The sequence below is a fragment of the Parasteatoda tepidariorum genome, chromosome 1 (assembly GCF_982258835.1).
Source record: "Parasteatoda tepidariorum strain Cologne lab strain chromosome 1, Ptep-v5.0, whole genome shotgun sequence".
NCBI lineage: Eukaryota > Metazoa > Arthropoda > Arachnida > Araneae > Theridiidae > Parasteatoda > Parasteatoda tepidariorum.
The window spans coordinates 14727304-14754563 of record NC_141755.1 but is presented as its reverse complement, the minus strand read 5'-3'; the positions used below and the strand labels follow the sequence as shown (position 1 = coordinate 14754563).

The window sequence follows — 27260 nt, the reverse complement described above, 5'->3', positions numbered from 1 at the left end:
GTAGTGGATATGTGTGAGGGTAATGTCTTCAAATATTGGAAAATCACTGCTTTCCTGTTTCTATTTGTAGTGAACTTTGCTTTAAAAATTTGCATCACAGGCAAAATTAAATTGATCTTTTTTTTTAAAGCAAAACAAGACATGAAATGATACCTGATGAGTAATAAAATATAATAAAAATTGCAACAATAGTTTATGAAGATATTAAATTCTTTTTACTTCAAAATGTTTATCAAAACATTGACAACCTTTTCGCTTAAAAAAACTTTATAAAAAATTTTTAATAAAAATGAGGAAATACTTAATCCTTTTTTGCCCTTTTGCATGCAATAAATAGATAATTGTATGTAATATTAGATAATTGTATGCAATATTAGATAATTGTATGCAATAATTTTATTTTGTGTTGGAGTTTCAAATAAGGCACGTCACCATACCTATTAAGTTACTGGAAATAATGAACTACATCAACAGTTTATTTAAGATTTTTAACCCTTTTCACTTCAAGAAGCTTTTAAAAAATATCCTCTGTATATAATATTCCTCAGGATACAATGTTACAGAATATACTTCATCATAATTCCTTAATCTGTCAGTAGTTTGAAAACAAATTTATCCTATCGCTTTGAAATATGTAAATTCTAATTTTTCTACATTTTAATATTAAAGAGAAACTCTTATGAAAGAAAGAAAAAACTTCACTCGAAAAGAAATATATTTTTTTAATTATTCTGCAACATTTCAGGCATATTTTCTTACTTTTTTGGCAATCATTTTGTCACGAAATCAAATTATTCTTCTTATAGATACTTTCACGTGAACTTATGCGTACAGAATTGTGAACTCACATAACTGCTTCATCACTTGTATGTCATATTAATGCTTTTTAAGAGTTTATCTCGTTTCTGTAAAATGAAACCTCTACAGCTACACTAAACTTTTACAGTAAATTATACTGAAAAAGTAGTTAATGAATATAGACGGTCATAGGATTTTTTCCTATCCACTTAGCCTAACCTATACCCATAATCTTTTTAATCTATCTTGTATTTCCTAAATGATTTCATTAATTAACAGAAAGCTTTAAAAATTATAATTTCAAATGACAAAATTTCTATCCTTAAACAAGTGAAGAGAATAACTGCCTCATAATAACGATTTCTTTTACGGAGTTCTTCTAAGAAAACGGTTTCATCAAAAATGAAGAAATTTTAGAATAATTTGAATATTCGTTTCATGAATTTTTTTAAATGTAGTAGATGAGCAATTTTTATGCAAACAGTTTATTTTCCAACAATAACTATGTCAATTTAATAATTTCAATCCAATTTAATTATAACGTTACATCATCAAAAATTCTTCTACAAGCTTTTGCTTAATAAATATTGTGAAAAAAAAATTTATGTAATGAGGGTTTTTACACCTGCATCTGGAGAAAACAGTGAACTAGTAAAAAATTTTCTGTAAATAAATAGTAAATCTTTCAGTCATAATGCTAAATGCGCAATTTATCCAATTGATCATCCAATTACTGACTTTTAAAATAAACATAAAACATGAAGTATACATTAATCATGAAATCTAAGAAGAAGAAAATATTTCACCCCAAATAATATTGTGCACCTAAGATAGGAATGCACCAACCAGTAAATGGTTATAAGCCGTTATTTTTATAAGGAATAGATAATATTGTTTTACTTGCGTTCAAGAAAGTTCAACAATAATTATTTTAATAAAAAAAATATTTAAATTTCGTAATAAAAAATGACTACCCATTATTACAGAAACCTTGTAATTTCAAGTATTTGTTACATATTTTTACAGAATATATTAAATTTTGCTGCACAAACTTATAAAAAACTGCAATAATTAAAATTTTGTTTTGCTCATGTATAGTATAAAATAATTTCCTACTTTCAATATGTCGATAAAATATGAAAATATTCTTTATTACATATTTATGTTAGTCAAAATCTAAGTTAAGAAATACTCTATAGTGTTTCGAAACATTATTATGAATTGATTGCCAATGTATCATTCCAAAGCTCATTTACATTGGTAAAACACATAATATAAACGAGTCCATTAGACCAATACGTATTTTCATCAGACGTTTTAAGCCATCGCTTTACAAACACCGTAATAATTAAGCCTTGCTTTAATGTTTACTTTAAGTAGTATTCTAAGACAATGAGAATAGTTAAGGGTATCAAATATTATGCTGTCTGTGTGAAGTAATAGTATTATGAGGGACGACACATTATTCGTGGTGTTCCTTCTAGAAGGGTGGATCGAGTTATCAGGCGAAACTTTGACACAGTCCCTTCTCATTAGTAAAGGGATCACACGATTCGATGGCAGAATGTAATTATACCGCAACACGTCACGGTCCGAATATTAAGTGCTGAAACCGCTAAGTACATCTACTTTGGTATGCGGATTCAGAGCTGATGGAACGAAAGGCCACTTGAACGTGGGTGATAAAATGTATTTTGTTACATTGTTTATAAATAATAGAAAATAAATAAAGAATGCTTCTCCATTTTTTTGAGTGATACTCGGGGAGAAAAAAATTCTGGTGAAATTATCATACTTATCTATGGTAATGACATTTACAATAAAAAAATACAAAGTAATAATGATTCTGATTAATAAAACCATAATGTACTATATTTAAACTATTTATTTTGTAATTTTTTCCGTTTCGATAATAACGGTTTACCGGAAATTTTGGTTTTCAAAATTATAGTTCTCATTACCACACAAAAGCAAATTTCACCCATTAAAAGTAAATTTCCTCAATTAAAGGATTTCTTTGATATGCTTTAAGATATCATGATGTAATTAAGAAATTCATCAAAATCTCCACAAAAATTATCACAAATTATAAAGTTATATTTTAAGGTTAATTTTTCCAAAATGGTTACCAAAGCACTACGGTAGAAATTGCCGATATTTTTGATGTTCCCATAGAGCCAGCAACATGGTAAATATTACCATATTCAGATTGCTTCAATCTTAGTTTTCTCAGCATGCAAGGTGATATTAGAGAGTATGGCGTGGAAAAAGCAAGCACTTCATATACAAAGAACGAAATAATTTTTTTCAAAATTTCGACACAGAATTTTGTTTGTTCTGTTGTTTAGAGTTTGCAAAATAAAAAAGGAACACTTTAATAACTTTTGATCCAATTGGCAGATTCTTAAATACTAAGAATCAATCTCAAGAGTTCGAAAGTCTAACTCAAAATAGGCTAATTAATTTGTGCAAAATAATCAGATTTAAAAAAGGTACTTAAGTATAAGAATACAAATGAATTTAAAAAATAATACTAGTAGAAATTAGATGGATGGAGAGATTTTCTATTAACGTGATGCAAAAATTTAAAATTCAACATTTTGTAACAACCTAATTAAAAATAAGCAATTATTAAGACTGGAGTCATGTGTATTCATTGGAGTCTGTTCATTTATACGGTTTACTCAGTTTATTTTTTTATTGCTTTTGGTTTATTCCATTTAGTTCTTATACTAACTGTACAAAATTAAATGCTAAATCAAATCATATTAAAATTCACGTCTCTAGAGCATAAATAAAATAGCAATTTTTTATTATTAGAAAAATAAGTATATAATATATTTACATTTCATTAATTTTTTTAAAGTGCAAATTTTACTGAACCAAAATTTTACTAAACGCAAATTTAACTAATACACCTTTACTATCTTGAAATGCGTTTTATTTTGCAGCTGACAAAAGTAACTATGTCGGATAACATTCTATTAAAAGAAAATTGTGGAAATTTCGAACAAATTTCTTAAACAACAACGAAGACTCGGAACATAATCTTTTAGGCACTGAAAAATGACTTGTTTTAGAATTTAAAATTATTGCATTTTTAAACAGAAATTTTCAAATTTAATCTCAAAACCCATTTTTTATGTAGACTAAAACCCAATTTTTTCTAATGTAAATAGGATTATTTTTCTATAACTACTTTTGAAGCCTTAATAATCATTAAAAACTTTCTTAAGAAACAAAAATAACAGTCCTTATTTCCAAATATTTATCCTTCATTTGGCTTCAAAATAATGGGAAACTGCAAATCAAAGCATAGCTTATTTATATGCTTCGAAAATTTCTTCTTCTTTAGGCCATTTTGACCTTAGTTATTTTTTTTTTAATTTTCTGAAAAAAAACCTGTAACTGGCTTTAAAATTTAAAAAGAAGTTAAAATTATGACAACAAAATTAATGTTAAATTATGACAAGACTATGAAAATATCATAAGTATATGTCATAAATAGGAGAAAAAAATTGATAATTTAAGTTATTATTTCTACACAAAAAAATCAATTTTTTATTTTATTTCTAGTCCTTCATTTCGATAAAGGTTAAGACAACTCTCCTCACACAAAAACAGTTTTTGAATAAAATCTAATTTAATACTAGAGTAACCTAATCTTATTTAACGCTAGCAACCTAAAAAATACCCATTAAAATACATAGGCACTATTTTAAATTTTAAAATAATTTAATACTAGGGTAAAACATTTTTGTTATTTTAAGAAAATATAGCAGACATTATATACTTAACATAAAACATGTCACAAAATCCTTTAAGCCACTTCTTTAATATCCGGTCTTTCATTACACGTGTTCTTGTTATTTTCCATGTTTTCTGATAAAACGATATCTAATAGAATAAAACCTTTTCATATTTTTAGTAAAATATCAGATATTGAAGAAAGAAAAACAGCTGTTGCATCGGACATTTTAAATCTAGAGAGTTATAGCTTACAGACATCAGAACTGTAAAAAATAACTCTGAAGAAGACAAATCGGTGTAAACGTCAATAATTTTCATGGGAGGAAAATAAAAATTCATCTTTAAGGACGATGTTTTACCTCTAAAGAACAGATGTCATGTGACCGGGTTATAGACCGGGATACATCAAAAAAAGAGCTCGACCTAGTCAATGGATCAAAGTAACAAATATAAAGAGAATACTGATTGTTGTAGCTACAACTTATACACTGTAGCAAGGAAAGAAAGAATAGTGGCGATCCATCATAGCTATTTTTACGTTATTTTTATCAGTATTAACTTAGCAAATTATTATTTTTCTTTCGTATAACATACACTTATATACACACTTTAATTACAAACTGACAGGTTTTTGTGCATATTTTAAAATAATTAAATGTTGGTGTAGTATTCAGTATAATAAAGTAATAAACATAATGAATACAGATCGTTACAACTACATCCTGTAAAACACTGAAACGCTGAACATCCCATAACACTGAAAAAAGGTTAGAAATGACTTATCATTGATATTTTGACATTATTTGTACCTATGTCAACAAAGAATTTAATTATTATTTTTTAAATAATTACCTAGTATAATGCACATTTTCAATATAATTTTATGAGTTTGAATAAATAAATTTGGATAATAAGTTTATTTATTGCTTTGTACTAGCTGAACACATAATACATCTATCCAGTAGAAGTTGAAAATTTAAAAAAAAATAAGATCCTATAATATATTTTGTTTAATGATATTCGTAAAGAAAATATTTTCTTTAGAAATACATCAGAAAATATTTGAACTGTTTTGTTATGTCTATTTTTTAAACTATATTCAACTGAAGAGAGAGATAGCAATAATTATTATAACTATTAATATTTGCTCCGTTAATCATTCTATTAAAATGTTGCAGAATATTACTTAAACATTATTGAACAAATATGATCACATTTTTCTCAGGATCAATGATGTAAAAAAATGAAAATACGTAAAAAAAAATACTGTTATGATTTTGTTGTTGTTGATGCGGCTTAAAAATAGTATTTGAGATAATTATTGACTATTGACTCTTAATTTCGAAATATTGTCAAGAATAGTTTTCGTACAATATCTAAAATATTAATTATCTTTTCCATTCTTCAAGAACAATAATTGTGGGTTTCTTAAACAAATGTTTTTCGGAGATTTAACTCGCAACAACAATCTTGTAAAATCTTGTTTTTCCTTCACGATTTTTATTCAGAAGAAAAGTCTTTTAAAATATCAAATGAGATCAGTCTAGTTCACGCTAATAAACTATCGCATTTCATACTGCCAAATTGAGCTGAGGCAAAGTGTAGATCTTTTAACACTCAATGACAGCATACATATTTTACATATATGCATCATCTCTTGGTAGCTCTGACCAGCTTCCTGGTAAGAGTAGTCGCTGTTTGAAATTACTGTTATACACTATAAAATATTTCATTCATACACTATTGAACATTTTTTTTAAATATAATTAGTGCACTTAAATTATTTGTTTTGACAGTTGCGGAATTTTTCAGAAGGAAATAAATTTTGTTTTAAGGTGCAATAAAAGGAAATAAATATTTAACAGTTCCTTTTAAGGAGTTTTCTGGTCTTGAGGTCCAATTTAGCCAATTTTTAACATTTCTTTCAGTTAAATGAAAGGAAAAGTTATGTAATGATTTTATAGTTTTATTTCGTCCCCTTTCAGTTACATTTTAATTTAGCGTATAAAAATGCCAAATATAAGTGTATGCTGAGTACTGACGGACGGGCATAGCTCCATCTACATACTGTATAGTCTTAAACAAGCAAGACCAAAAGTTAGTTAGAGTATAAGTGTTAGTTAGAGTATAAAGTGCGAACCAAAAAAATCTGAAAAATGTTCATTTTTCGCAAAATGGTGGACACTCAAATGAAAAAATGCATTATTTGCCATTAAAGCGTATTTAAATTTTTGAAAAGTTTAACATTTTGTTGTATCTAACGATAGTCACATCAATTTTCTGCAAGTTTCAAAAGAGACATCAAAATCTATGAAGCACTTTTTCTGTAATCCAAATGCCAAAGAAAATAAAAATATTTTTGAGGTAATTACATTTAAGGTTTTATAACGTTATTCTTCGGTTTGTTCGAGACTAACCATCAATCGGAGATGCCTGAACCACTATTGACAATTTCGTAAGTATCCTTACCGTAATAGATGTGTTTTGGTTAAAACATCTAAATTAGCGAATTTAGAGATTAATTATTGCTTTGACTGTTTACGCCAACACATCTTTGCAATAAGTTGTCATTTTACAGGTTTTCACATAGGCTTTATAGCTTTCTGAACTGAATTGCCATGCCATATGCGAGCCCTAGTGACGAGGAACGGCCAGTACGATAACGCGTTTTTTTAACTATATCAAGTAGTTTCCGGTAAAAACGTTTTCTCCCACCATATACCCAATAGGACTCAATATACCAATAGGATATACCTGATAGGAACAAATGTGCAATAAAAAAAATTCGATATTTTTTTTTTCCTTTGAAATTTTTAAACCAAAAAACTAATATAGCTGTAATTGATTAAAAAAAATTGAATTAAATCATACCGTATCAAAATCTTCCACTATAATTAAAATTAAAGTACATATATATAAAGAGAAAGATCAATTTTCTTCCACTAAAATATGTATTTCTTCGTATGAAAAAAATAAAGGCTTTTAAAAAAAAGAAGTAAGTACTTCAAACTTTAATCGTTGAAAGAAAAAAAAAAGATTTACTGCGCCTATATATTTTTTTTTTCTGGAACAGCCAAGCGTAAAATTTTTAATTGTTTTTCTAATTAAGTTCATGGATTGTTGAGCATTCATAGAATATTAACTTGAAGGTAAGTAACATCGACATAAAAAGTTTAATTCAACTAATTATCTTAGAAATAAAGCAATTTTGAAGAAAAAAAGGAAATAATTATGTGGTTTCCTTAAAAGTAATACCTTATAAATCTTTAAAAAAACACTTCAAAAAGTTTTCAGAATCCAATAAAAAGTTGTAAACCCACCGATGTTGGATTAAATCCCCCACTTCATTCTAATTTATGAGCACATTAGAGATGGTTTTAACAATCTATTCTGCTGTGTAAAAAAAAATTTGATGCAGAGCGTAAAAAATACGATTATTTCAATCATCTTTAAAGAAGTTTAGAATTAACTCGGTGCCATTTTGAAATTGATAAATGAAAAGAAATGTTATTTAAAAACGAATTTTTAAATTAATTAAGCATGTATAATTATCCAATACTGCTTTAAAATTTCCGTGTTTTCTTTTCTTTGAGTAGTTATGATAAAAAAGATCATGTTTGTTCACATAATTTGTCTTAGTTTTGCATATTCAGTAGGGGAGAGTGGGGTCAATTGTAACAGGGTACGATTGTAACAGAGCAAAAATTTCGAGTGTCGGGTTCCAGATTTGATTCCTAGGTGGCGCACAAGGTGTATTTAATAAATCTACATATACACACCTGCTGGCAACCATTTTTATGTACTTTTGAAAGAGTTACATCACAAAAGATATTTTCACGCTACGTAAGTACTTTTTTTGGTATTAGAATATTATATTGTAACAAAGTAATTTTATTTAAACAAATAAAAATTATTAACCGAATATGTAAGTGAACACCTTAATTAACATTTCAATAAAAAAAATTAGTTTTGTTAATTAACTAGCATTGTTTTTAACAAATGAAGCTGAAATGGCGTCATGGGGACGTTTGTAACAATAAGTAAAGGGGCGATTGTAACAGCAGAAAATAAATAATCTTACGTTTACAAACCATTACTTAACTCTTTAAGAACCACCAATAGTTTCCTATATCATTCATATTATGTTGCATGTGCATTATTTAATTTGTTCCCTTTCACAGCATAAATTAAAATTTTTAACCCCTTAAAGTTAAAAGTTTAACCCTTTAGGTCTCTGCTCATAATTATTTTTACTATTTTTCCTCCTAAAATATCACTACTATTTTGATCAATAAAAAAATATATCACAACTATGATAATATGTATAATTGACTATGTTTTAGTTGAATTTATGAACTGTTACAATTGACCCCGTAAGTGGGGACAATTGTAACAACTGCACGACTGTCAAAAATTGTTAATAACTAATATAATAACATTTAAATTAAGGTATATATTTATTTTCTAGTAGAGGATAGTCTACTTTATTCGTCTGTCAATTAATACTAATAATATATTGGATTTTTTGTTAGTTAAAAATAGTTTAGTAAAAAATGTTACAATTGACCCCACTCTCCCCTACAGAAACGCTCCTTTATGCATCGTTAAAACTAAACAGTAATACGTAACTTTTAAAATAAAATCTTGTAAATTATACCTTATCTCTTAGTAGTTTTTGTTGGGCACATAACCGAAAACATTTTAAAAAACAAACAGACAGGAAACAGAAAAACAAAGTGCTTAAAACTAAAACGCTTTTGTTCCTTCATATTGATATAGAACATTCAAAATAGCTGCTTACTTTTTTCTTCCTAAACAGTATATTTCTGGTAAACAATTGTGTTATTCGAACATTCCAATTGTGTACTTAAAGCATGTAAATAAGTGACATCAATGAATGACACGTAAAGAAAACATTTAATGATCCGTTTCTTAACTGATTTAAAAGATTTAGTAGTTTTTCGTTTATTCGGTAAAGGTTTACCGGAAATTCTGGTTTTCAAAATTCTAGCTCTTATTACCATGCATTTAGTGAAAATATAAAAAAGTTTACTTAACCAAAAAAACTGATTTTTTATGCCGTGCTCTAAGGTATCATCTTAAATTACCAAATTTCCACACATTATTAAGCAATATTTTATTATTAATTTTATCAAAAGTTTAAAAGTTTAAAATTACCGACGTTTTTGACGTTCCCATAGAGTCAGAAACATGGTAGAAATTACCACATTCTGGTAGTTTGGTTCATAATATTTATTTAGCGTACAGCACACAAGTATTCAATTCCCGTGACAGCAGTATTTAGTTATGAAAAAACAAATTAAAATTTTTGTTTATTATTCTTAAAACTGTCATGGAAGCATTGACACAATTTACACAATTTTTTGAAGAGATAGATTCTTTGTTAAATGTCAACCATTTATTTATTTAACAACAAAAAATAACACACCATACAACTTTCATTTTTAAAAAAATTATAATATTCACGCAATGAGCTTAAGTTATTTTATTTCAAATTTGCTAATAGAACTTAAATAAAAAAAAATAGACGAGAAAGAAATAGGCCGGTTTAAAACCTTTTTTTTTTACTTTTTTTGTCACTCACTTGCAAAAAAGTAGTAAATAAAAGTTTGTTTGTTTGTTTTTCTTTAAAAAACAAAATAGCAGCATTTTACAGTAAATTGAGTTGAAGAAAAAATTTCGCCAAAGTTCAGTTGCATAAAAAAACATTTAAAATTATTTATTTCATTTTTAATAACCCAGTTAATATTTTCGTGGCAATTTAAAAAAAGTTGTTTCTTAATTGAAAATTATTAAAATGACATTATTCCTTTCTCATTCATTTAAATTAAACAGCACAAAAAATCATTCCCCCAAACCGGTTAAGCAATTTGCCTTTAAATGAAATAATACGAACAAGACTTAAATTATATTCCAAGACCAAATTTTTCTTCCCTTTATGTTAGTTTCTTTGCAAATCGCATTTCTTTATTTTCTCAAAGCCATTTTCCCAACTATGTAAAGCTTCACTCTTTTAAGTGATTATCTTTTAAAGGAATTGTATACTTTTTAAAAAAATGTATCCTCTATATCCATTTACTTTTTTTCCTGCAGAGAGACAAAATTATAGTTTACAAAGCTAATGACCTTTTAGCGAAAGTGAATATGAACTTCGGAGTTTTATCATTGTTTTTTTTTTTTTTGCATGCTTACTCTGCTTACGAAATACATTTTTCATTTAAGATTCTCTAATGATGTTCGTAGTTAGTGGAAATTATTTTTACCGACATATTCATTAGGCATCAGACTTATGAATAGTATTTATCTACTTCTATTTTTACTCCAAACCATTGTCTGGTATTCCCCGTTTTCGTTTGTTATATGATTTGGTGTTTAGCTTCGAATTCGTTACTTGTAATTAATGCTCAGAATGTTTAATTGGTGAATCCATTAAATATAGCCTTTTATACTAAAAATAAACGATATTTTGAGTTTCAGTATAATCATTGATATTTAACGATTGCTCCAAATTTAAAATATATAAATGAATCATCATTGACAATTATAATTTTTAAATTAAGAAAATTAAAAATTAAGTCAGTTTCTAACTGTTAAAGCTTAGAACAACTATATTTGAAAAAAACCGGTGTTTATATACATTACATAACTCATTTTAATACTTTAACTACTCTGTAGAAAATTTTTGAGTGTTGTCTAGTGGTTTTTTCAGAATTAGTGTTCTTTAACTCTTTGACGTAGATGAAACACCGGTTTCTTCTTTGCATCATTTTTTCTGTTGCTTTAATTGCAAACCAAAATATATATTTTGGTATTTTTTAATTATATAAAAACAGTCTAATAGTTACAAACTAATGAAATAAGTCAGATTATCGAAATTATATTTGTACTGAAATACAAAATACAGAAAAAAAGTTTAGATTTTTTCTTTTTGTTCATATTCAAAAATTTATCAACAATAAATTTTAATGATGGATTCTCTTAGATCTAAATAACTGCATATAAGTGCAAATTTGAAAAATTATTATTTGCTAGTGAACCAAGTTATGGAGATTTTACTTTAGATCCATAAAAAAACACCGGCGATCCGAGCCACCATACGGTTTTAAGCTGTATTTTATAATCATAAATTATTAAAATACTAAATATAATATCTTTCACTTATTTTCATCTAAATTAAATTCGGTTTCGAGCTGTATTTTGTAACCATAAATTATTAAAAGGCTCAATATAATATCTTTCTTTTATTTTCATCTAAATTAATACGAAATATTAAGAAACGAGAATGTAAAAAATATGTTTAACAAAAATTCCATTTCAAAGGGTTAAATGGAAAATAAAAAATAAAAATAACATTTTAGGTAGAGGAGGAGAGATAGTAAAAATTGCTTCAAAATATAAAAATTAACTGAAAATTAGCAACATTTGAAATTTTCTTCCGTTCTTACTCTTTATATTTTAGGGAAATGAAGAATGAATAGTATTTGTCTTATGCGGTTCAGTCTTAATCCCTAAATCTTCTCTCACTAGATCAATAATGATCGATCTATAACTATAACTTTCTATTTTTCCCAAATTTGAACCAAATATGGCCCAACAATGCTAATTTTTAATTTAGTCGATCACTAGGTGACATCTTGTTAAGTGTAGAACATGTAGTTGATTTACTATTCTTAGACAGGGGAAGAATTCTAATCAAATTACTATACTAATGAAATGGTAATAAAATTTCTGGTAAAACAAAATAATAATTCTTTTAATAAAGCCAAAACATAATATATCTATGCAATTCATTTATTACTTTCTCCGTTCAATCGTTTACTAAAATTTCTGGTTTTCAAAATTGCAGTTTTACCATACATTTAATAAAAAACATAAATTTGAAAAATAAACTTTACCGAATAAATGCTTTTAATGCCATGTTCTAAAACACCATGATAAAATTACTAAATTTACCAAATTTTATCGCATACTCAAAAACCATATTTTGTTGTTAGCACATTGCTGTTTTGTTGTTATCATATTGTATATTGCATATTTGTCAAAAATTGAAGTCCTACTTCCGAGAAAATTCATATCGAACGTAATTACTCTATCCAATTACGCGTAATGAATTAAATATAATTCTAGGAATGGAACGAATAGTTAGAATGAATTAAATATCGTGTGACATTCTACTTCCCATTATTAAAATTAACTGCTCTACTTACAATGAGTCAAAACTTTTAGTATTCCATCAGGATGGCTGGTTCTATCTCTGCGTAATAATTAAATTAGTAAAACGAAATCATTAAACATTGAAAAAGCATAACCAAATTAAAATCATCTAATAAGTATTTTATTAGTATTTGTTCGTTAGAAATAAGTTTAAATCTGCGAAATTTTTGACCAAATTTAAAGTCATTAGACCCATAATTTGTCTTCAATGATTGATCAAAAATAATTTAAAATTTCATCTTTTGAAAAGAGATTCTGAATAAGTGAGCAAATAAATACTCGCAATACGTCAAATGACAATATCTATAATTTCTGCGGTCGTAATGGTAATCAATCAAAGGTAGAAACGTAATCGCTTTCAACGCCACAAAGCTTTTTTACCGTTCCAGTCGTATGTCTGCTCTAACTGGCCACATCAAAGAGCCATACTGATCTTATTGTATTAAATAATACTGTAAACTTAAATTGACTGATTTTGAAATTATCAATTTAAGAATTGATTTTTTGTAATTGATAATTGATTGATTTAATAATTATATCCCTAGCAACATTTTTACATTGGCCACAGTTGGGTTCAACATTAGATTGATATGGGTTCAATAAGAACAGATGGACCAATATTGGGATATTTAGATTTGTTAATATTGGTCCTAGAATGGCCTATATAATACCTACATTAGCCAATATAGAACCTACATTGGCTAAATAATGGATATTAAATATCAGGTGAATTTGACAATTCTATATAGGACCAATATTGTTTGTAAAGTGGCTGTAAGATATCGGGTGAATCGAAAAATTCTATATAGGACCAATATCGGAAAAATAAAGGTTCTTTGAATCCTTACTGAGCCAAGATTCGTGAATATTGACCCAATGAGGGCCCAAGTTATTTTGCTTCTAGGGATGATATAAAATAAATTTTTATAAATTGCATTTATGTGTTGTAGCATTTTTTCCTACTTAAAAATAGTTTTTTTTTATCGTAACCCTGCTAAATTTACGGAATATGTTAAAATTAAAAATTTTTGGCTCTATGGGAATACAAAAAAGTATAGTGGGATACTCAAAAAGGTAAAATCCATTAAGGAGTTCAAACTTTGGCCCGCTCTCCTGATCAAATAATTGGAATCATATATCCATGATTGCTGCTGCTCCCTATATTTCGGGGGTTAGAAATCTAAATTCATCGATAAAAAAGGTTATTCAAAGAAAGAACATATTTGTATTTGAGTACGCAACTTGAAATATCGTCTCTTTAAAGGAATTAGTATATGCAGGTGACCTCCGTGAACCATTAAGTGTGAGTCCTAATACGTAAAACTCTGACCAGTAGGTCAAAAGTTATGCACAGTGTTTAGTTTTTCTCGCTCTCTACATGAGGATGTTTCGTTTCCGACATGTAATTTTTCACACACGTAATTACACAAACTCTTCATTTTAAAAATTATTAAATTAATGGAATATTGTAAGAATACTTTGGAGTAATAAATTGACTTCATAAGATCCAGGCTTTAAAAAATCAATTCTGGTAGTTTTTGTTTTCAAACTAACTACCAATCAATATTTTCTTTTATCTCTTTATATAAATTACCTAAGGTATACCTAAGATAATTTAAAGATTAATACCTATGATAATTAATAAGATAAAAGATAATAGTGCGCTGTCTGCAATATTATAATTTTAGATATTAATCAGCCAATAAAATTAAAAGTTTTCCTCAACTTAATTTCATATTGTTCCGTAATCACTAGAAAACAAATAGCATAAAAAATGGATGACTCCTGATGTTACCTAAAAATTTAAACAAAATAATAAAAAAAACAGTTACTTCTTAAGCTGATCTGAAAAATTTACTAAGATCATAAGTCAAAAAAATTTAGATTTCGTTTCAGGAGGAGCGAATTTTTCTTTTTAGTTACGTGGTAACAGACCGTTTGATAATAAAGAAATTTCGTCAAAGTTTTATTTTTAAGCATCACACATTTTTTAAAAATATATTCCAAATAAATTTTTGCTGCTTGCGTTGCCGTATCTGTGAATTATAAACCCATGTTTAACAATAAACTAACCACTAATAAAAAATGTACAGCTTTGATTTTTTGTAATTAAACATTACTTACAAATCAATGCAATGTATAAAATAAATTTTTATTGTGTTTTAATCATTAGAATATATTGTATTACTTCTAAGATATTTTTTGATCAAAAACTTCCAAGTTTTTTTTAAACAATTTCTTAAGCACCGTATTCTAGTATTCTTGTAAAAATACAAGAATATGGATCTTATATCATATCAAAGGTTATTTAAAGCCTTTTTTTCTGCATTGCAAACAAAAGGTGGTAATCAAAGATATTCTGACATTGCTCATTTTGTTAAAATTGCATCGAATAGCTGTGATTGTTTATTCCGAAATTCCTTTTGAATTTAGTTTTGCTTTCATTTATCATTATTTCATTTGAGACCTGCTTCCTGTCATGAGGAACTTAATTAATCCTAATTCACGTTGCACAGAGAAAAAATCCTTGCTAAACGTAGTCCTATAGCAGGGTAACTTTTGTTAATAGGTCAAATACGGAATCTTCCCATGGTAATTCCTACTACAAGAAAACACTAACCCATGCTTTTTCTGCCACAGGATATAGTTTTCGTTAACCCTGTAGTTCGAACAATACATGAATTGACCAGTTGTGCCAAATTTGTTGCCCCATTGAGCTCATTGTAGTTCGTGCGAGCTGGGAGCAATACACGAACTGACCAGTTAGGCCGAATTTGTTGCTCCATTGCGTTCTATTGCCTCGTTTTTAACACTGTAGCTCGTGCGAGCTGAGAGCAATACACGAATTGACCAGCGATGCCAAATTCGTTGCCTCATTGTTGCCCCATTGTGAAGTTAGAACTTTATCCAATAAGCAACTCTGGGGGCCGGGATAGCCTGGTCGGTAGGGCGCTGGGCCCATATGCAAGAGGTCGTGGATTCGATCCTCGCCGGCCGAAGACTCCCCGTGTAGTAAATGGCGACTGATGCACGTTAAATCTGTCGAGTCTCAAAGTCCTCCATGTTCCCACAACAAATCAATACCTCTGGGGGTACTGATCCAGGAGTTTCCTTGTCTTCTGGATTGGTTCAAAATTACAAGGCTACGGAGTTGAGCGTAAGTAGTCGTAAACCCATGAAATTGGGTCGGCTGTTCAACGACGGTTATGAAATAAAATAAAATAAGCAACTCTGTCCCTTCTGTCTTGTCCCTTCATGTAAAACTAATTTAATGCTGTTTTTTTTATTTCAGGAGCCAGCTTGATTTACGCCACAAAAGTCCCGGCCTCTGACCTGAGTCCCGGCACGCCCCATGTGGCTCCACCACCCTCCTCCGCCACTGCCACCTCCCCTAGCACACCACTCACAATTGCTGCACCTTCATATTGAACGGAGACTCACGACCTTGTGACCGTTAGCTGCAAGTGCCTGAGTGTCTGTTGTTTGTGTTCGTGTGTGTGTATGTGTTCAGAAAGGACTACACTTCGTCCTCAATGGTGCTGCCCAGGGCTGCCTTTACTCAAGGTAACCGATTTTCTTTTTTTAAATTTATGCTCTAAATAAGAAAAATCTTTAATTTTTAGCGCGCTTTCCTATATGAATGTGACTGAAATTTCTATTAAGTTAGCATTTATAAACAAAATTAAACACATTTGGCTAAAATATAATAGTCAACTTCATTTATTGAATCATTTGACACAATATAAACACCCGAATTGTCTACGGGTGAGTATCCAAATGAACAGTTTGTCAGCAATCCTGTAAAACAATAGTAACGTCTTTATATACATGTAAGCTCGTGCAGTTGGCTAAGGACCTAAAACAAAAGGTACTTACTGCCACATAAGGATAGCTGGTTGTGTGCTGTAATTGCCTCCAATCTTGTAAAAAAACTGTAATTTTAATAATAGATATAAGTTGGCGAATTTTCTCTAAGGACTTACAAACGAAAGCTCCTTACAGCCACATAAACAGGCTAATTGTTGGCTACAATTACGTCCCATCTTGTAAAACAATTATAACTTTTATAATCGATGTAAGTTTCCAAAGTTCGCTAAGGATCTAAAACAGAAGATCGTTACGCCACAAATTAATATTGCAATGTATGGTTGGGAACTACAATTGAGGTATTCATATATTTACGATAGTATTGCAGTGCCTGGCTGTGAATTACAATTGAGTTACTCGTATTTATGATACTATTGCACTGTAAAACTCGAGCCTGAAATTGTGATGGTCATTTGTCATATTGCAATTAATGAAATTCTCTGAAATTCCATAGTTGTTGCATTTATACGCATAGTTGTTGCATTACGCTCATATATTTTAATGAACTTCAACCCCAAACTAATCTGATTGAAAACTTATACATGAGATTTTGATATAAAACTGTACTGTAATCGATAACAATATTCACGCTTTAGAGTTTTTGGATGCATTTCTTTTCAAAATACCAATACCTTACATATACCTTATCAATACCTTACATATGATGCTTACAATTTCTTCTCATAACATACTGTTTACCTTCTACACTAAAATAAATGCTGTTCCAATCTGTTAAGATTACTTTTCTCACTATGAATCTTTAATCACTTAAATTTCGTTCCAGTCAAGTTTAAAGTTACTTTTTTTATTCCTCTGAAGTTAACGCACGTAGAAGGTCACATTTTAGCTCGCAGTCCTTTAGTTTTCCTATGTTATTAGAAAGGGTAAGGTATATCAGAAGAAAAAATTAACCAAGAACATTTCGTGAAACCACCGGAAAGCTGAAGGGGTTTTTAAGTATGATTTTTAAAACTTAAAGAAATATTGTTAACAATAAGCTGCATGATTAAATAGTACAGTTAAGATAGCTCAAAAAACAACAAAGCCAGGACATCGATAAAAAAAGATTCCAAACCTGTGAATAGAAACAACAAAAGAAACAATATGACCGAAATCATTGTCCCATAAGTTCGTTGACTTACCAATACCATGATTTACGGCAAAGTGTTTAAAACCGCCATCACTTTTTAAAGTAATTTTTTATAAATATGTGTATGCATTACAAATTTTGACAAATGATAAAAAAATTAAATTGATGTAAATTAAGTTCTTTAAAAATGCTCTAACACTAAATTTAAAAGGACAAAGGGATATGGGTATTTATTCCCTTAGCATTTATTCCCTATTATTAAAATCTCACTACTCTTAATAAAATTAAGCTGAACCAATTACTTAAAGAAACATGTAATTGAAAAATGAGATCAATGAGGGCCCAATAACATTTTAGGGTTTAAAACTCCTTCTGAAATTCCTCTAAACCTTACTCATGTAATTCATTTAAATTAAATCACGCCAGGTTTCTGAAGGATATAACTAAGCACTTTTGTGCATTTGTACACGTCGTCTTCCTTATTTGTGTTACTAACAAGCATCCAGTCCCTTTCAATTGCTTAAAGCCCAATTTGGTTTAGATGGATGGGAAAGACACTTGTTGCTTAACATCTAGATGGAAATCAATGCACTCTATCCGTTCTCTAACTAGAAAGATAAACACTCAATTCTGTTTCTAGCTCAACTGTGGTATAATAAATCATTGTAGCTATCATCATACGATTGATATTATAAATCTGCGTAAGATGATATCTAAAATAGCACTTTATTTATAAAATTAAGCTTTTTTGTCCTAATTACACTATAGTAATTGATATATTTGTTAGTTGAAACAATTTTGTACATGAAATTTTGAAGTTCGAAATTTTTCTTACCACTTTAATAACCTTGTAAAGCAAGTTAAATTTGTGATTTGGATAATACTGGTGAACATTTTATTATTCTGTTACAATAGATTTTTTAACCTATCTTGAATCTTTTCACGTTGATTTCAAATCGGCAATCGTTTTTTTCTTTCTCCAAGCTAGAGCTGTTTTAAATGACATTTTTAGTCTAATTTTTGTCGAAATGTACAAGTTTAAAAATGATGTATTTAACAAAGGGTCGCGTAAATGTTGCGTCAAGCTTCTAGGGGAGTTAAGACCCATCATCAGGAGTAAGACTGCATAGGAATACATGATCAAAGATGTCATCATACGCTCTTAGGAGTTTTTCTCTATTATGAACCGTTTCTTCTTGTGCTTCTAAAAGAACATAATAGGGAAGCGCATCTAACAGCGTACGGGGACATTTTCGGCCACGGTTTCCTATTCAATTTTAATCTTGGTGATGTGCTCTAACTCCCCTAGATGTTTGTCGCAGCATTTACACATCCTCCAGTTGTAAGTAACGATTTTAGGTTTATTCATTTCGACAAAAATTGACTAGAAATGGCATTTTAAAAATATCTGTAGCCTTAGGAGCAAAACTAATTTCCGATTTGAAATCCCCTCACCCGAATTAGGGAGAATCAAGTATTTGTATAAAGACAACGAAAACTTTGTTCCCCAGTATTACTTATTTCTAAACTTTTCTCATATTTCTCATATTTTTTATGATTATAAAAAAAGTTGTTTATGAAGACCATTTTTATTTTTATCAAGTTCAGCGTTTTATTGGTATTTTCAGAAGTCCTTATTAGTTTTCTTTAGTTTAGTCAAGTTATCAATGATGGTACTATAAAATAATGAACAGGTTTTTAAATTCTTAAAATTTAACATTTTTATTGATGGTACTTTAAAATAATGAGCAGGCTTCAAAATTCTTAAAATTTAAAATTTTATTCTTATTTTAAAGAACGAATTCCCTTAAAATAACGTAAACATATCTCATAAAGATATTATCTGAAACATCTGTGTCACCCAGGAATTTAGTTTTATTTTAGTAACAAATTGGTCATGATAAATATGAACCTTTTCAAACATTTTCGTCAGTTTTTTTAATAATATTGAAAAGATTTTGGCACTCAAATTTTTCTGTTTTTGCAATTAAATTTTATTGAATACACAAACTTTACTGAGTGAAACAGCACAGTGTTTATGGGACACTTTCTGCTATTGTCTGGCTTCCACATACCCTCCAACTGCTACGGAATTTCCGTAGTTTCAGAAATCTTCTTTTCAGACGGTAGCAAAATTAATGTCTCAATATTTAAAAAAAATTATTTTTAGCGTAACTTGTCCACTATTACTTATAAAAGTGCAGGCCATATATCTAGATTCTTAAGTTCTGATAAAAGTTTTATGAGATATCCATTTGCTTTGAAAATTTCTACTTTGGTTCGCTACCACTAGAAAGAATTATTTTCAAAATCCTCATAAGTAGGAGGGTATGCTTCCATTAAGCACGAATCCTCTTATTCTCATCCCGAATGGGAATTATAAGGGGGTATTCGATTTATGATTCATCATTTTTTACTATACTGTATTGTTACTGATTATTGTATTTTACTCTTTATTCCTATTAAACTGCTGTTTGTAGAAAATGCAACACCATGAAGGAATCATCAGAATCAAATGAAATTCGCAGCAAATGTCAATTATAGGATATTATGCAAATTAATAAAGTTTCAGAGCCATCGCGCGTGCGTGGCGCGCGCAGCGCCCTCTGAATTGATGCTGAAAGCGTATAAATAAAGTGCTGTAGCGGGACGTTGAAAATAGTCTATGATTATTTGTTAGTGGCAAACGTTTAGTGAGACCTGAGTATGCCTCCACGACGGAAGAATAAGAAATTCAAGCAACTTACGGAGTTTGAACGAGGGAGGATAATCGGCCTTCGAGAAGGAGGATTTTCCTATCGCGCAATAGCAGCTCGTATGCAGGGGAACAGTTCCACAGTGATGCGAGTTTGGAAGCAGTGGACCGACGAGCACCGAACAACTCGAAAAACAGGCACTGGACGACAGAAGGTGACGTCAGAGCGCGATGATCGACACCTGCTCCGCATGGCGGTGAATGATCGCACAGCTTCCTCCAGGCAGCTGGCAGCACATTGGTCTACTGCTACAGGTGTACAATTGTCGGCTTCGTCAATTCGTCGTCGTCTGCTGCGCCGTGGATTGCGTGCAAGGGTGCCATTATACAGGATTCCCCTCACGGCGGATCATCGACGGCTGCGTCGGCAGTGGGCTCTTGAGCACAGAGACTGGCGAGCTGATTGGCACCAAGTTGTCTTTTCAGATGAATCACGCTTCAATTTGTGGACCCATGATGGCCGTGTTCGTGTTAGACGTTATGCCGGTCAACGCTGCCTTCCTGAGTGTATTATTGAACGACATAGTGGTCGAACACCCGGAGTTATGGTCTGGGGTGCGATTTCGTATCATGGACGATCCAATTTGATACGAATTGAGGGTAATCTCAATAGCAACAGATACGTCCGTGAAGTGCTACAGCCCGAAGTCGTTCCTTTCCTTCAAGGCATCCCTGGAGCTATCTTTCAGCAGGATAATGCACGCCCACATGTTGCGCGGACTGTTAGAGACTTCTGTTCAGCACAACGCATGCAACTTCTTCCTTGGCCTGCTTATTCGCCGGATATGTCGCCTATTGAGCACGTGTGGGATATGGTTGGTCGGCGTCTCACTCGTGATCCGCGTCCTGCAGTTTCCAAAGACGAACTTTGGTTGCGCATACAAGCGATATGGAATTCTCTTCCTCAAGCAGATATTCAACATCTGTTTGACTCCATGCCACGTCGTATAGCAGCACTTATTGCAGCGCGTGGTGGCTGCACCAAATACTGATTTCGGACGCTTAATTTGTTTCTTTTGTTTTGAAAATTTCATCACTTATTTGTATCAGTACAAGTCGTTTCTGCATTAAATTTCATTTGATTCTGATGATTCTTTCATGGTGTTGCATTTTCTACAAACAGCAGTTTACATTTATAGAAAATTCTTGTAAAATTACCGTTCTGTATAAGAATGACATTTTTTTTAAGCATAAGTTAGGTTTAGCAAAATGCACGGTATTTAGCCATTAATTTAATAATTTTTACATAAATATGGCAGCCATTTATCAGAAATTCTTGTTTTCAAAATTATGGATCTTATTACTTCACATTTAGTAAAATATATTAAATTGAAAAGTCAGTTTATCCGAATAAATTGTTTTTATGCCATGCTCTTAAAAAATCGTAATAAATTTACTATCATTCAAACATAACAAAATTTTACCTTATTTGGCTATATATTTTATCACAAATTATAAAACTATGTTTCTTATTGTTACATTTACCAAAATTATTACCAAAACGCTATTGCAAAAATTATTGAGCTCCTTAGTATTACCATAGAGACAGAAATATGATAAATTTTAGCGAATTCTAGTAGTTTTGAGCACATGTTTTTTCCTTAATGTATAATCTATAAAATTAAATAAAAGATTTAACTGGTACTTTCCAATTTCAGTTTCTTTTTCTTGTGACTTTTTTTTTGTATTTTCAAACTGTTTTTGGGCTACTTTTCGAAAATTATTAACTTTCGCTATATTTAAAATTTAAATAATAATTTAAACTTGAAATAAAAGTGTTAGTTAAGGTTATTACTTAAAGTTTCTATGAATTGAAAACTCCAAAACTAATTATATATTTATGCAGGCAGTGTAAAACACTTTTACTATATGAAATTCAAAATGAATTATATAATTTCATCGGTTATAAATTCTTTTATTTTATTAGAATTTGTAAATTCACTTTAGAATTTTTATTAAAAAAAAAATTCTTTTTTTTTTAAAAAATTTACGAAGCAAACGATTTGTTTCAATTTTAACTGTACACGTATATATTGCTTATTCCCTTGTCAACTTAATTCATTAAAAATGACAAAATTGAATATAAAAAAGAAATGAATAAAAATACAAATATATAAAAAAGGAACAAATTATTTTGTACAACAAATTAAAATAGTTGAAAAATATTTTTCTTCTTTTTTTGGCATTAAAAAAAGAGTAAAAATCAATATCATAACCATTTTTTCAAACTTTTGCTTTTTCACTCTCCAGAGTTGTTCCATTTTTATCTTAGATGAAATGAAGTGAATCAGGAAGAATAAAAAGCTAGCCGCAACATAATTATATTTATTCAGTTTAATTTGTTTCATTTTCTAATAGCTTTGCTGGGAATAATTTGTTTAATTACTGCATTTTTAATACGTTCGTTCTCACATTCCTTGTTTTAATTTTTTACTTCGGACGCGTTCACTTTTTTTTTAGAATGGAACAAATGACAAAAATTTTTCAGAAAATGTAAAAGAGCGGAAGCTGATGTTGCAGTTAAAAGTGCGAACCGCGCCGAAATAAAGTTAATAGCTTGTGACGAATGAGTTTTTAACTAAATTGTTCAGGAACCTGGTTTGCATTACAATGAAAATAAAAAAAGTAAAATCTGAATACTGTACATCGTTTAAACAAGATTAAGCTTTCTCAATATAAAATGAGACAAAAAAAATCTAACATTAATTATAAAACTTTAGTTAAATACATTTGAAGCTGATTCAAAGGTATTTTAATTTGTTTTTAAAAAGTAGTTTAAAATTTAATCTGCAAATATCATGTTTTATTTATTGCTTAAATTACTTATATATTAGACAAAAAATACGTTGAATTGGAAAAAGACATATTAATATGCAAACAATAGTTACAAACTTTTTCCAATTGTGTTCAGAAGAGCACAAAAATCTAATAAGATGTATATCATCTTATTAGATTTTTGTACTCTTCACAAATAGTTGATAATGATAAATCACATAATAATAATAAATCACAAAATATTGCTGGCATGAAGTTTTGGTCGAGCAATGCAGCAAATTGAGCCAAGTACAGTACAAAACTCATTTTATTTTTATATAAAATTTTATTTTTAAATCATAAAATAAAAATTAAGTGTTCTTAAAAAACGTTGGCTTTAAAAATGAAATTAAAAATCATATAAAATGAAAATATACTGATATAAAGCTGAAAGCAGTATTAATGAAACAGAATGATTAAATATCATTTATTAAATGGTTATATTTTAAACAAAAAAAACTAAAAATATGATGAAGCAGAATGCTTATAAATTTTGTTTACTGATGTTAATTAACGTTTATTGTTTGTTTAAATTAAGGAGTTATTTTATAATAAATAATAAATAATGTTCAATATGTATGTATTATTTTAAGTGTTGACTTTTCAGCAGCTAGTAGAGCAAGGCAGTAAAAATAAATCATGAGTATTTTTGAGGGTTATGCATACAGTAAAGCAGCTACTAACTTCACCAGATTTTAGACTGAGAAGAAAAGTATGATCAAAATTACTATAACAGGGTGAAATTTACAGAGATTCTGGCTCCATGAAAACGCCAAAAAGCAAGGCAATTTTTACAGAAGCACGTTTTACATGATTTTAGTGAAATTAACTCTAAAATATGGTTTCATAATATGTGAGGAAATTCGGTAAATGTCATACAGTTTAGTAATTTTATCATGCTACCTTGGAACATGGCATAAAAACCATTTATTCGGATGAATTTAATTTTAAGTTATGTATTTTTTCACTAAATGTGTGGTAATTAGAACTATAGTTTTGAAAACTGGAAAATTCCTGTAACCTGCTACGATATGAACAGAAACGGTAATTTATTAATTATTTAAATACCGCCGATCTTGGTTTTATTATCAGAAAATCTTTTTTTTACCATAAATGTTTTGACCATTCAGTACGGCTATTCTACCGGAATTTTGTTCTCCGCGTACGGTTTGTGATTTGAAAGCCTTCTACAAGAATTTTTAGTAGCATATTTTGAGTGAGTTTAAAACATCCCTCTGCCCATTTATTGTTCGAAAAATTCTAAATAAACTGCAGTCTAACTTCCTATTACTGTTCTTAATTAACTTGTAGGATTTGTTATTTTAAAATTTTTTTACTAGAATTCGTAGTTGCATATCTTGAGTGAGTTCAAAGTATCACTCTGATCCTTTATAGACAGAAAAATTCAAAATAAACTGCAGACTAAATTCCTCTAACTGTTCTAAACTAACTTGTAGGATTTGTTATTTTAAGACTTTTTTTCTAGAATTCGCAGTTGCATATCTTGAGTGAGTTCAAAACATCACTCTGACCCTTTATTGACTGAAAAATTCTAAATAAACTGCAGACTAACTTCCTCTTACTGTTCTTAACTAGCTTGTAGGATTTGTTATTTTAAAACTTTTTACTAGAATTCGTAGTTGCATATCTCGAGTGAGTTCAAAACATCACTCTGACCCTTTATTGACAGAAAAATTCTAAATAAACTTAGGCTTAACTAAAAAAAACTAAATAAACTATTCTAAATAAACTAGTAAGAGGACTAACTTCCTCTTACTGTTCTTAACTAGCTTGTAGGATTTGTTATTTTAAAACTTTTTACTAGAATTCGTAGTTGCATATCTTGAGTGAGTTCAAAATATCCCTCTGACCCTTTATAGACAGAAAAATTCAAAATAAACTGCAGACTAACTTCCTCTAACTGTTCTAAACTGACTTGTAGGATTTGTTATTTTAAGACTTTTTACTAGAATTCGCAGTTGCATATCTTGAGTGAGTTCAAAACATCACTCTGACCCTTTATTGACAGAAAAATTCTAAATAAACTGCAGACTAAATTACTATCACTGCACTTTAGGCGAAAATTTGTATACCCATCGAATTATATAAAAAAAACTCAAGACTTTCATGAATGTTACCAATCCCACTCACACAAATACGACTGACGAGTAGGAGGTAAGTTAAATATTTCACGAGTCCGAAAAATGTACTCAACTCCAACGTCGACTACTTAAAAGCTAGGCTCTATAGTTGAAAAGTCGAAATAAGTGTGCTAATCTTATAAAAACTATTTCGAATTTTTTTTTAAAATTACACTGTAAAAAATTTTACTCAAAATTGAGCAAAATTGAGTCGAAATAGCTCCAAAAACAAATGTATTTGAATACGAAAACCTATGTATTTATTATTAGGCATAATAACACGCTCAAAATTTAAAAAAACATATTCTCATTTTTGATCAAAATGCATAGTCTCAAAAAAGAAACATCGTGACAAAATAACACATCAACTTTAAATGGGACTTAGTTCAAACTTTCTTATAACAATAAAATATTCGAAAAGATAAAAGTTTATTGATATTATAAATCCAAACACATTTAACGAATAAAGATAAATCAACACTTTTACAGTTTTATTCACAAATCACATTTTTATCTACAAATGAAGACAGATTCTCAGAGCTAGTTCAGTTTTGAACATTTCACTGTAGTACTCTATAATGAGTACATGGGGTTTACAAATTCAACTATATTTGTTTCAGAGCTATTTCGATACATTTTTTATCAATTTTGAGAAAATTTTATTTACAATGTAGTATTTGAACAAAATATATCTCAAATGAATATTAGGACAGTTGTTTAAATCATAACTTCAAATTTTATTTAGCGTATTTTAACATTTTTGAACCAATGTTTAATATAACAACAGTAAAAAATATAAAAATTCACGAAATAAATTTATTTATCTCAGTTAAAAAGTCAATTGAAAAATTACGCAAATTAATTTTATTTGTCTTATTCGTAATAGTTTTTTAATTCTAGAATATTCTCCAAGTAATCTTCTTGTCATAAGATTTTTATAATGTAAGAGCGTGAGTGTAAGATATTGATATCTAGCTTTTTGTCCTCAGAATAAATTTTCATTATTCAATATTCTAAATAAATATATGTTTATAATTTATTTTTATTATTTATTTTGATATTTAATTTAATTATTCGCTTTTATAATTTAATTCATTTTTTACTTCTGTTATTTATAATTATGAAATGTAATTTTGAATAAAACAAAAACAATCGCACAAAAATTCCGAAACAAACCATTTGATATTAATATTTTAGCACTAATATAATAATTTTCCGAAGATTGGATAAAAATTTTAATTGAGTCTAAGTCGGAGACAAATTCAAGCTCTCAAAAAGTTCAAAGTGGTAGTCAAACAATTGAACTACCGACTCCACAGCTCAGTACACGAAATACTATTTTTATTCTACATGATTTTGCCTAGCATACAGGTCAACAGTAAATAGTCATTTTGTCCATATTTCTTGCTCTGCGGTGAAGATGCTATGAAAAAGATACCTGGCATTCCTGAACTTTTGTTTTCATAAAATTCGCCCTATTTTTACCAGTACTAGCAAAATACATGAAAAAAGTCGAATCTACTCATTTGTCCCACCTTCCAAAATCACATTTTGCCTTTTGGCATAATTTTTCTTAGTATAAAAGGAAGATTAAAAAGATTTTTTTAAAAATTCCTTATATTTTCCTTGTACTATTTTCATTCTACATGATTTTGCCTAGCATGCAGGTCGATAATAAATAGTTATTCCGTCCATATTTCTTGCTCTAGCAAAGATGCTATAAAAAAGATACCTGGCATTCCTGTACTTATGTTCTAATACAATTATCTCTTTTTACCACTACAAGCGAATTACATGAGGAAAAAAAAGT

General features: G+C 29.2%; 1 protein-coding gene across 2 annotated transcripts in view; it reads left to right on the top strand.

Annotated features, from left to right (window-relative positions):
* The window catches only part of LOC107456457 (neuropilin and tolloid-like protein 1), a 324895-nt gene that overhangs the window by 102741 nt on the left and 194894 nt on the right, over positions 1-27260 (top strand). For both annotated transcript variants that reach the window (XM_043042842.3, XM_071180165.2), the window contains exon 3: positions 16076-16347. In XM_043042842.3, the coding sequence (XP_042898776.2) occupies positions 16317-16347 (31 nt within the window). In that variant the 5' untranslated portion in view covers positions 16076-16316. The remainder of the gene's footprint in view (positions 1-16075; positions 16348-27260) is intronic.